Source organism: Notolabrus celidotus, chromosome 5 (assembly GCF_009762535.1).
Source record: "Notolabrus celidotus isolate fNotCel1 chromosome 5, fNotCel1.pri, whole genome shotgun sequence".
NCBI lineage: Eukaryota > Metazoa > Chordata > Actinopteri > Labriformes > Labridae > Notolabrus > Notolabrus celidotus.
In genome coordinates, this window is record NC_048276.1 from 28,906,090 (window position 1) to 28,919,006 (window position 12,917).

Below are 12,917 nucleotides of genomic sequence, written 5' to 3' on the forward strand. Positions count from 1 at the left end.
TGTCTACAAATAAAGTTTAGTATAATACTGCTTTGAAATGGGCCTACTCAAGGCTAGACTCTGGCTCATAAGGGAGTAGAGACAGTCTGGGCCTGACTCAGGATGTCCCAATACAGCTCATGGTCTATACGTGGTCAGAACTGAGCTCTGTTCAGGCCAGAGTGGTGGTGCTAATGCAAGGGTTCCAGAACTTCTCAGCCCATGACCCCCGAAATAACCATGCCAGAGGCCGGTGACCCCCACTGTCTCTTGAGGTGGTTAAACATTGCTCATAGCCGCACGCAATACAGTCTTCATGTTGTGGCTGTAGCAGTGATAGCTCTATTTGATTAGTGATACAAAAATTCAACTACTAGTGTATGTATTTTTAGAATAATAGATGAAATATGAAAAAAAAACCTTTTGGTAGGCATAATGAAACCCCTCTATCAGTGTCTTACGACCACCATCATTGGGAACCATTGTGCTAATGGTTCATCTCCACGATCAGACGCAAAAAAAGAGCAAACTGTACAGTGATTCAAAACTGTCAGTGCACTTTTCAGACGTAAAGACGTATAGCAGGGCAAATGATGCACACTTATTGGTGCTATCAGTGGTTGCAGCCCAGGCTCAGAGAACTCACTGCTTAACGTCCACTTAAACCACAGACAAGTCCACTCCATTACAGAGTCCTGTTTTGAATGAAACGCCTGACATGTCCTTCCAGCTGGCTGTGTTTGGAGTCTTTCCTCAGCAGCAGGTGCAGATGAATCTGCATATTTCATTCTACTGTAGGTGTCTCACAGTAATGAATGAATCATGGCACCAACAGTAACCGTTACTACTGCTGAAGCTGTGAGTCATCTGAAGACCGCTGGAGCTGTCAAACACAGACTGATGATTTCACTGGAAACAGATTTATTTTTATTTCACACACTGGACTCTGTAGTGATGATGAGTGTAGTTATGTTACCTTGTAGCCCATTGTGTTTGTGTGGTACCGCTCGCTGGGTTGCTATTGTTGTTGCTTAGAAACGGGCTGCAACCTTCAAGTTTCCCCTCATCTCCTCTGTGGACAAAGAGATATACATAGTTTATGCACCCTGCCAACTTTCTGTATGGGATGATGTAACCACACTCATGAAAACATGACACATAACTCAACACCTACATTATATTCTGCTGGGCTCTTGAAAGAGTCATACATTAGAGCCGAACTGTACGCATAACTGAGAAAGGCTGGTTTTATTCTTTTGCATTTACTGCATCTCTTCTTATGGTTTCTTGTGAGTGACTGCCTTTTTTCTTTATTTTCAGCCCCTTGAGGAAGACAAAGTGGTATGTCCAATTTCTTTACAAGTCTTGTAAGCTTATACGTACAAGTGTGCTGTACTCTCTGAGGCCTTTTCTGACCTTGTTTTGAAGTCGGCCTGAGTTTTAGCTCCATCACAGGTTGTTTGTAATGTACAGGGGGTTAAGTGAGCTGCTCCAAATTTCTGGCATATTCGAAATGCAGCGAGTGCAGAGCCATGAGCTGAATCTCTGACTTCAGGGCGTTTTCACATAGTGCCTGTGAAAACCAACTGTACTCATAGACTGTAGAAAACATGGACGTAGTCACCCACTTGTTTCTGGTGAGGCCTTTGGAAGGTGTGCGCCATATTGGAAATGCTGACTCAACCTAACTTTGGTTGACCTAGAGAACAAGCGGCAATCACTGGTCTTAAAATATGAAACCCATGCGGAAATGTTAAAACTGCAGTTCTTTGAGCATCTGCTTGAGGCTGGCTGAAGAAACACCGTAAACCACATACACACCCATTCAAAGAAGCCGATCTTTGCAGCAATAATAAACATGTCCACAGGCTGGTTCAAAAAACAGTTTAGGTCTGAGTAGCTAATTTCTCCATCGGCACACACTGTACGGGGTTGAATTTTTACATAACTTGGTATTTTCAAAGATATTAAACTTACAACTGTAGCCCAAATAAGGACATGGCTTCCTTGATTGACAGGCGGCTCCCTGTAGCAGTTAGTAAAAAGGCTAAATGCCCGCCTCTGTACCTCACACTAGCTTGGACGAAGTTAGGTTGTGTTCAGAATTTCTAATATGCACCTGCCCACGACGGGTTTCAAAACAGGGCTTCTGGAACAGATGGGTGACGTCAGGGATACTACGACCACTTTTTATATAGTCTATGGTAGAGACAGGCAAAGGACAGGAGGGGAGGCTGGCTTCTGGCCTCCGGGTAAACATCTACAACAAAAGTCTGCTAATCAGAGAAAGAACACAGATGGAGCCTCATTTGTCCACAGGGCTGTCAAGCATGATGTCACATCCCTTCATTCTGGAATTGCATCTACTCTGGAATTCCGGAAGATGCTTTACCTCACCCACAACATCATACAGTTTATGCGCCACATATACACATACAAATACAAACACACTTGTGAAATCTTACAAGTACCTGGGTGTTCACCTGAACAATAAACTGGACTGCTCAGACAACTCTACCGCACTGTACAAGAAGGGACAAAGCAGACTCTTTCTGCTAAGGAGACTCAGGTCTTTTGGTGTGGAGGGGGTTCTTCTGATGAGATATAAGATAAGATAAGATATACTTTATTTGTCCCTGTCCCTGTCTGTGCTCCCTGCTCCCCAGCAGACCACTGCATAGAAGAATGGAGACGCTACCACAGTGTCATAAAATGTCCGTAACAGAGTCCTGCACACTCCGAAAGACCTCAGTCTTCTCAGCAGGTGCAGACGACTTTGGCCCTTTTTGTACAGGATGTTGGTGACCAGTCCAGTTTATTGTTGAGGTGAACACCCAGGTATTTGTAGGTCTCCACCCTCTCGATGTCCAACCCCTGGATGTTCACCGGTGCAGTCTGGCGTGTTTTCCTGCGGAAGTCGATCACCATCTCCTTGGTCTTGCTGGTATTGAGCTGAAGGTGGTTTAGCTCACACCAGTTGACAAAGTCCATGATGACCTCCCTGTACTCCAGCTCGTCCCCCTCAGACACACACCCGACGATGGCTGTGTCATCGGAGAACTTCTGGAGGTGACAGCTCCCAGAGTTGTAGCTGAAGTCCAAGGTGTACAGAGTGAAGAGGAAGGGGGAGAGCACTGTGGTGCTCCTGTGCTGCAGACCATCGTGTCAGACACAGTCCTGGAACCTCACATACTGTGGTCTATTGGTGAGGTAGTCTGTAGTCCATGCAGCCAGGTGACAGTCCACGCCAGCCCTCTCCAGTTTCCCTCCCTCGGAGCAGAGAAGGTTGGATTGTGTTGAAGGCACTGGAGAAGTCAAAGAACATGACTCTCACAGTGCAGCCAGGGTTCTCCAGGTGGGACAGGGATCTGTGAAACAGGTAGATGACAGCATCATCTACCCCAATGTCCGGCTGGTAAGCAAACTGCAGGGGGTCCAGGGCTAGGGTGGCGTGACTGGAACGCTGGTTGGTGGGTGCTCAGATGGGTGGGAGAGGAAGTAGGGCCTGAAGTCCTTCTTTGACTCTGTGTCAAAGTTGAGCCAAAGAAAAGAGCAAGACTCTCTCTGTCGTGATGAGAATAGCTGCTTGCTACCAGGGAGAAGGATACGATGAGGAACAAACAACATAGGCGTGTGTTTGTCAAGCCATTAACTGAACTCCATGTGCAGTTCAAGTCCTGAATTGTCTGACTGACAATTTGTTCGATGTTGTTCTTTAAAGCTGAAAGCCTCAGTAACATGTGCATGCCTGCTCATGAGAATGTTAAATTCTTGACTGAAACACTGCAACAGAAATATCTCTAAAAACATCTGTGTGAAGTCCAGAGAACATTCATTTTCTGAACCATGAAATCTTTTCAATCAGAAGCTGGACAGCTTCGCCAAACACTGCTACAACTAGCTGCACCAAGACAAAGAGAGCAGAGCTTTAAGAGGCAGTGTGAGGGTAGAGGACGTCGTTCTCCATGAAGACTTTTCAGAAAAATACTCAAATACAGTGTCTCAACCATAGACTGTATAAAATATGGACATAGTATCTGTGACGTCACCCATCTGTTTCTGAACTGCGTAATGCAGTTTAGCGAACCACACACGGACACTATCAATATTTCCTCCATTTTCCAGATGAATGAACCTCCACCGGTTCGTTCTCCACATCATACATCACAGGAGGATCTACGCGCTGATTGGTCGGCACAGAGGATTCACTGAAGATCAGATTTTTCAACTTTTCGTGAATAAGTGAATGAAGCGAGTGGTGCGTTGAGTATAACCTGCTCCATTCGTGCAATTTGTGTCATTTGTGTTGCCAAAGAAGAGCTGGCGTCTTAACGATTTTATTTGTGTTTTGTGAGAACACAACATCTGGCGTCCAGCAGGTCACCTGGAACTTCTCTGAGAAGTCCCATGGAAAAGGCACTCCTGAAAGACTTGGTGTCGCAGTTAAGTGCTCTGCTGTCCAAAAGGGCGCAGATGTCCAGACCCCAGAAGATTTTTACAGCCTCCTAACCGAGAGAAAATCTCAGTTTTTCTGGGTGAGTGAAGAGGGCATCTGAAAATTCCCTGAGGTTGTGCCCACTGTAAAAGGCCCAATGCCACTATCCCACAATGTTCACCCTGCAAAAAGCAAGTGCAAGGCCACTGCCGAAGATTACCGTGATCTGAAATGGAAGTTCATCGTAGTAAAATCTGAAGGCCGGTCTTCAGTTGGACAGGTTTTTCAAGTCATTGGTGAGGACATTGAGAAAAGCCACACGGAGCAATTGAGAAACAAACCTGTCTTCACTGGGCCTCATCCTGCTGATGTCGTTTTTCAGTACACAGCTGATGTGCTACAAGTGCTTTAGACTCAGTTATATTGATCGTCAATACGATTCAGGGTTTCGGGGAAACATTATGGGCATAATTTCTGTTAGTCACCTGTGTGTAAGATAAGATAAGATAAGAGAGTCCTTTACTTGTCCCACAACGGGGAAATTCAAGTGTCACAGTAACAAAGTAGACAGTGCAAAAAATATAAAGCAAAGGAGAGCCTATAAAATATCAATTATTAAAAAGTTATTAGCAATTAAAAATTAAATTTAAAGAGGTAAAAAATTTAAATTAAAGAGGTAAAAAATAAGCATATCTTACACACACATATATATTATTGGCCAATATATTATTGATTATAGAGTCTGACCACTGCAGGAAGAAAAGACCTGTGGTATCTCTCTGTGAGACACCGCGGGTGAAGAAGTCTGTCACTGAACGAGCTACTTAGTGTTGTTATGGTCTCCTGGAGAGGTTGTGATGTGTTGTCCATCAGAGAAGATAGCTTTGCTATCATCCTCCTGTCAGCCACCACCTCCACAGGGTCCAGCGGGCAGCCCAGGACAGAGCTGGCCTTCTTCACCTGTCTGTTCAGCTTCTTCCTGTCAGCAGCAGAGCTGCCGCTTCCCTAGCAGACCACTCCAAAGAAGATGGCTGATGCTGATGCCAACTTCTTTCCAATTTTTATATTTCACCTTTTCCTTCTCACACTCTTTAATCTTTCTAAGCACTTATGTCATTTCTCACATTTTGGCTGTTTTTTTTTATTTTGTACATTTAACTGTGCATCTTTGCTTTCTCCCTTGCTGACTTCTCTTTAGTTGATCGTGGCATCTTAAAAATGATCCTGAAGGGTTTTCAATTGTATTAAAGCTTTAAATCCATTATATTACACATAACAGAAATGTAACTTATAACACTAAAGCATATGTCAAAGAGTGACATTACTTACAGGTGCACAACCTAACTTTTGCTATTCATTTCAAATTAATTAGGCATTTAGTTAAGACACCTATTTTAAATTTTGTTCTAGGTCGCAAGTTCAAACATGTTTGAAAATAGTGTTTATGTGAACATAATATTTTTGCATGTTTACCTTAATTGTACCTCCTGATATGGCAAGTGTACCTGCCCACCTTTGAGTTAAAAGCATAGACTGTTTAAAACAGGAACGTAGCTTCAGTGACGTCACCCAAGCAGAGTTCTGATTCGGCAGTAGGAGCCATATTGGAAATGCTGAACTCAACCTAACTTCTGTCGAGCTAGTGTGAGGTAAAGAGGCGGGCTCAGAGCCTCCTCGCCAACAGCTACAGTGTACCCACCTGTCAATCAAGTCAGCTGTACCTCTGATAATGGAAAAGGCGTAATCTTAACATCTTCTAAATTGCAGCATTATAAAAAAATGCAACCCCTGCACAGTGTGTGCCGAACGAGAAATGGGCTATCCAGACTACACTCGGTTTTTTGTACCAGGCTGTAAACATGTTTATTTTTGCTGTAAAGATTATTTTTTTGAATTTGTCAAGTGGATGCTCGAGGAACTGCAGTTTTTAACACTTCCGCATTGGCTTCAATTCTCATAGCCGAAGGTTGCCGCTTGGGATCTCCAAAGGTTTTCACTCAGCCCTGTCCTCTATAACATGCAATATCCTGCCATCTATTATTACCACTTAACCTCAAAATAAAAGCCTCATGATTACGGTCCTACCATGTTGACATCTTAGAACATGCAATTCTTGTGCACAAGTTTTTAATGGCCTATAAACTATTTCTATTTGTAAAGTTGTATTTATTTTGAAGGTTTTCAACATTAAATCCTGCCTTAGCATTTCAATTTGAATTCATCTTAAGTAAATCATCATTATTAACTTGATATTTTGGGGGTTTGAGATGCCAAAACATTAATATAAATTTGTATGTTTGAATTTACTGAAAACATATTCATACTGAACAGATGTTATAATTTAAGCCAATACAAATCATGATTTATTTCAAAGGGACATAATGGATCCGGACACAGAAATATGCACGTCATGTCATTGACCCATATATATGTAAAGGCAGGCCGGAGTCAGATAAAAACAAATAATTTAAACACCATTACACAAACATGAGAAGATGACTGAGATCAATAGATACATCGATATATTGTACCCAGATGTATTCATCCTTCTCCATATTATATACCATTAGCTTGTCTAAGGTGTTACGCTCATATTTGCTGACCTGCGTTAAGTGATGCTCCTCCGTTACTGGCCCACGAGCCGCGTCGTACCTCTGATTTCTCGTTGCTACGGTACCGAGCAGGTCGTTGTTCCCGCCGCCATGTTCCCCGTAGGTCCCGCGCCTGGCTGTCCCGCCGCTGTCCGTCCGTCCGGTCCAAGACCACTGTCGTTGTCTGGTAGCATTTGGAGAAGCCCGGACTGGATCCACGAGTCCCCCTCTCTCTCCGATACCCCACCGCGCAGGATGCAGCACGAGCGTCGAGCTAACGGTAGGAAGAAAACGCGTTTCCGCTGAGATTTTCAGAATAAGAGCTAAGAGTGGCTGTTGGGAGTAAATAAACAAATAATTGTTGTTAAAAATACCAACAGCAGCACAGTAATGAAAACACCTACTCTCTTCTGTCAGGCCTTTTTAGTTCAGTTATCAAAAATCAGCTCACACAAATATTGTGTTTATTGGACACACACAAGGAATTTGATGTGGTGATTAGAACACTGGTACTTAACCACAAGACAGTAAGGACACAACAAAACAGTAAGGACAATAAATATATAAACCTAAACACAAATCCAAAAATTCTAAATATAAATACAAATACTATCTGTACAAGAAAGGTATAGAAGTACCTTTAAAGACATGAATAAGTTAAATTAGCCTAAGCCAGAGTGCACATGTAGTAGATGAATATTATAATAAAAGAGGTTATGGAATAAATTACAATATTGCACATGGTTATGAGGTATTGCATTGGAAATCAAGTATTGCACATGTATGTGATATAAGTCACCTTACAAATGTATCAAACAGGGTTTTTCAGGGTGTCTCAGTAAGTTTGTTTATGTTTATGTTTATTTATTTGCACATTTAAAAAAATACACACATAAAACAGAACAAAGATAAGCAATATACAGTGCAGGAAGAAGCAGAAAACTCAGAGAGCTTATTTGAAGCCTCCACTCAAATAGTGTTCTAACATCAAAAATTAATTAAAAAATACTAAATTGACACACATAAAAACAATAGTTGATACTAAAAATAAAATAACACAAAAATACTCTAAATTAACAATGAATATGAATACAGTGATTACATCAACAGAATTCAAAATTACAAAATATGAATATGATGTATATGAATACCGGTCTATGAGTGTGTGGTTGAGCATGATGAGTATAATTGAGAAACAGTGGTTAAAGTTTTTTCAAGCATCATTTATAACATTTTAAAGACAAACTGTTTGTAGCCACATTGGAATAAATATTCCAGAATTTTGGTGCCCCTGAAACGTACCAAGAATTGACTTCTACAGGTAAAACATTTAGCAGGATGAAGAAATAAAGTTTGATGAGTTGAGTAAGAGTGGACCTGTGAATTTAATTTGAAGTAAGACTTGAAGTGATCAGGGATATTCCCTTCATGTTGTATTTTTTACAACAGATTAACAGACTACTTTTCTTTAATATTAAACACACAGGACATTAGCTAGCATTAGATCGTCCGATACTGATAGAGTCCTGAGTTTGAAATAATTAGCTATGCGTTTAAACGACCGATTGCCGGAGGAGTTGCGTCTTGTTGATGTAGAGGGAGAAAACTTAGTGTTTTGGTGGAAAGGTATTCAGATCATATATTCAATCAATCAATCAATCAATCAATCAATCAATCAATCAATCAATCTTTATTTGTATAGCACCAAATCACAACAAACGTTATGTCAAAACGCTTTTACAAACATAGCAGGTCTCGACCATACTCTGTTAAATTATTAACAGAGACCCAACTCAAGACAGGGTAAGACTCAGTCTTATCTCATCTTAATCCACTATGAGCATTGCACTACACAATATTTAGCTAGTTACAGTGGCAAGGAAAAACTTCCTTTTAACAGGCAGGAACCTCGAGCAGAACCAGACTCATGTTAAACAGACATCTGCTTAGACCAAGTTGGGGTTGGAAAGAGGGATAAAGGAGAGTAAGAGAGAGAGAGAGAGAGAGCGAGAGAGAGAGAGAGAGAGAGAGACAGACAGAGAGAGACAGACAGACAGACAGACAGACAGACGGAGAGAGAGACAGAGAGAGAGACAGAGAGAGAGACAGAGAGTGTGATGATAGTTCAGTCAAAGTAGAGATACCAACAGTTGGAAAAAATCCACTTCAAGCACAGAAAGGAACATCAAAATCACACCAATTCAAGGATCAAAGTAACATGAATGTAAGCTAATTTAAATTGTATTCACATTTAATTAATACAGCTAGGAGTATCTTAAATTGTGACTTGGGGGGCCAAACTTATATTTTGATTATTTGTTTTCCTTTTTTTGGATTTATCACCTGAAAGAAACGTTAAATTCAAGTTATTTACAGGATATACTTTTACTTCCATTCTTAAGATCTATCAAAGATATCAACAATATAATATCACAGTGTATTTTATCAGTCACTTAAAGTATCGAGTTAAAAACAGACCTATACATTTTGGCCCGTGTTATCACTTCTTCGAATTTTACTTTGAAGTGAGGAGATAATCAGATGATATCCGGTCTACTCCTGTTTACATCTGATTAACTTGACAGATCTCTCTGCAGCAGCCAAGACACGCAACCTCTCTGCAGAGGAGAGAGATGAGGATGAACAAGAGAAAGCGTCCAGAGGGCATCTTTATTCCACATCGATCCGTCCTCCCTCTTTTATCAATTATTCATCATTAATTAAAAGCCATTATTACTACACATGCTATCACACCGCATCATGTGATGTTACGATGTAAACACTGATGATGCAATTTATATCCTCGGCTTTATTTATGTATGATGAGGGGTGTGTGTTGTGCCCTTTATGGTAATTTTACTCACAATATATATATATATATATATATATATATATATATATATATATATATGTTTAACCCTTGGTGAGATTATTAAAGGTTAAAGTAAATAAAAACTATCGGGACTAAATAAATTGCAAAACTATCAGATACTTAAAACCCCATATAAAGTATAAGCCGAAACAGTTTGTGCATTGTGCCATTACCTATAATGTAACATATCCTTAGTGTATAAAATAAGGTACAAGCTTAAGATAGTCTTCTTTTTATTCTTCTTTTATTTAGCAAGGCAGTCCCAATGAAGCAGATGTCTCTTTTTCAGGTGTCTTGGGTAAAACAGAAAACAATGATTATGAATTATACAATAATAGTAGGGTTACGTACACATTCAGGGACAAATATTTGTACTTAGAAACTATGCATTCCAGATAACATAACAATACTCTCCTTATTTGGTGTAATGTTTATAATGTGTGCCAGATTAAATTGATAAAGAAAAATAATTATATATAATTGGACGATCCTTACTGAAATAGGAAAAACAGTGTTCCCTGACCGGGAATCGAACCCGGGCCGCGGCGGTGAGAGCGCCGAATCCTAACCACTAGACCACCAGGGACAACTTTCACGTAATTGGATACAAATAATCTTTATCCATGAATAACGATTGTTAATATGAATAAACATGAAGAAAAAATTTATTGCATCGGGAGGGTCGATCTTTAAAATACCTTTAATTCACCTGAACGTAACGTCAAAGCTGCGGTTCCCCCTCACGTGACAATGGCGGGTAGTGTGCCCTGAAGTTGTTTCCATTAGCTATCGAACTTGTCAATGTGGCCACCTGATAACTGAATACAATACATTTATCAACTACTCGCCCCATGTTGAATTTCGTCCCCTTTTTCATCCCTCCTTCACTTTGATGTTCGGTTAACCGTAACGGTTTTTTCTACCCGACTTCCTCGGCCCTGTTTGCTGTTAGCTTTTGTCCCCCATAGTTAGCTGCACTGTGCCGTGCTTTCCCCGATATGTGTGACAATTGCTGGTAAATATTTGTACATAAGAACAATATAGAATAAGTCCACTACAGAAGAAGTAAGTCTTTATTTACCCGTGGTTTTCCTAGTGGAATGTAAGACCTCGTGGCGCAACGGTAGCGCGTCTGACTCCAGATCAGAAGGTTGCGTGTTCAAATCACGTCGGGGTCAATGATTTTGTCTCTTTTGATTGTCCTTCTGCATTTTACCCAGCTAGTAGAGAGCCAGGCAAATAATAAAAATCAAATTCCAATAGGACATTAATGTAAAAGCTCCCTGTCCCATGTAAGTAGACTAAAGTATTATTCATAAATGTGTTTACTGAATGTGATAGATACATTTGCAAGTAAATAAAAACAATGTACAGAAGATACTTAGGGATGCACCCTGAATACTTCTTGGTTTTGGTTGATATTCAAGCAGGCAAAAAAAAAGAAGGGAAAAACACAACACTAAAAAGGAAAACACAACAGCAAATCTAAAAACATGACAAATCAGTAAACACAATGTCTAAAAGGAATAACAGAACAACAAAAAAGAAAACAACAGTAAAACAGCAGCAACAAAGAAAACACGACAGTAAAAAAGAAAACACAGCAGCAACAAAGAAAACAAGACAGTAAAAAAGAAAACACAGCAGCAACAAAGAAAACACGACAGTAAAAAAGAAAACACAGCAGCAACAAAGAAAACACGACAGTAAAAAAAAGAAAACCCAACAATAGAAGGAAAAACACATTCATCCAATCAGCCAAAATTGTGTCACAGCAGATACTGACTTATTTAGGAAGAAGTCAATGTTGTTGTGATTTGTTGTTGTATTTTTCACTTTAGGGCCACTGTAGATATCTGCTCCTGGCAAGTAATTTGGCATCCAGTGATTTCAGTAAATATTTTCTGTTGTGTCTCACCTTTTAAAGACAGAAACATAGTAACCCCTTTCTTTAGCCTATGAAGTTTAGTCTTTTGCTTTTCGAAAAACAAAAAACAGTACAAAAAGCAGCGCTGAATGATTGCCCCTGTTCCTGTTCTTAATTGATCATTATCTATTTGCTGTTTCTTAATTTACTACTTTTAGTTCTAGGACACAAAATCTACAAAGTGAAAAATACAAACAGTGAAAGCCGGATGGATCATTTGCTGATCAGCTTGAGTTAAAAAGAAAGATCCATCTTGTCACATTTTATTCCAATACAAGTGGAAGATGCTCTATTTCAATGTAAGTGAATGTTTCATAACGTGGCCTGTTAGAGTGCACATATTTAGTATTTTTAAAATATTAGCAGAGTTAAGAGTTCTCTTTGTATTAGATGAATATGAATCTTCAACATGTGTGTTCAGTTCGAGGGAGAGCTGGGTATTCTCCTCGACATTTTTAGCCCAGATTCTAAATGTGCAGCGGGTTGTTAACCTGGAGGCTTTTTAAAGATAGACCTAGATTTTCTGCAGCCTACTTTCTTTCTTGGGATAATAAAGAAAGTTGGTCCCATGGAACGTAGAAACGTACGTCGGCTTTGCTTTCACAGAAATGTGTTTATGAGGTTCTTTGAGTGAGGGAGGAAATGTGTCTGCTTTTCAAAAGATGGTACACTACAGATCAGTTATCAGTTCCCAGAGACTGATCAGTCAGAGACAATCATGAGGACTACAGGAATAAAAGCTAATCATCATGTTTAATCTTGAATGTATACATCAATAACATATGGCACGTTAAAAAAGATTAATATGCTTACACACTTTAACCATTAACAGAAATATAAAACCTTTCTTTTACAACATTCCTACAACAATGCAAATGAATTCAGTAAATTCAAACATTCCTATTGCTCGTTTGTCTTGTGACTTAAATATTTCAGAGTTTAGTCTCAGCAAGTGATGAAATGTTGAAAACAAAGCTGGAGCTGGAATAAACATTAAAGGGGGTCAAAGCAGAATTATGGTATGGGGCATATTTTCAGTTGTCTGTAGTTTCAGATATGACCAGCAGATGGCACCAAAGTAAACAGAGTGGTAATATTCTTCAACAAATACTG

General features: G+C 39.9%; 1 protein-coding gene and 2 non-coding genes across 4 annotated transcripts in view; 1 reads left to right on the forward strand and 2 right to left on the reverse strand.

The window, feature by feature from the left end:
• Window positions 1-7,304, reverse strand: part of LOC117813057 (beta-galactoside alpha-2,6-sialyltransferase 1-like) — a 37,374-nt gene extending 30,070 nt beyond the window's left edge. Inside the window, exons 1-2 of one of the 2 annotated variants that reach the window (XM_034684122.1) lie at window positions 7,018-7,304; window positions 956-1,051 (exon numbers count right to left, since the gene is read on the reverse strand). In XM_034684122.1, the coding sequence (XP_034540013.1) occupies window positions 956-967 (12 nt within the window). In that variant the 5' untranslated portion in view covers window positions 968-1,051; window positions 7,018-7,304. The remainder of the gene's footprint in view (window positions 1-955; window positions 1,052-7,017) is intronic. The other variant, XM_034684123.1, reaches the window with a different exon arrangement.
• A 3,087-nt stretch (window positions 7,305-10,391) lies between these two features.
• On the reverse strand, window positions 10,392-10,463 carry trnae-cuc. Its single transcript has one exon. It is a non-coding gene; the product is annotated as a tRNA-Glu (tRNA).
• A 520-nt stretch (window positions 10,464-10,983) lies between these two features.
• trnaw-cca lies at window positions 10,984-11,055 on the forward strand. Its single transcript has one exon. It is a non-coding gene; the product is annotated as a tRNA-Trp (tRNA).
• The last annotated feature ends 1,862 nt before the right edge of the window (window positions 11,056-12,917 follow it).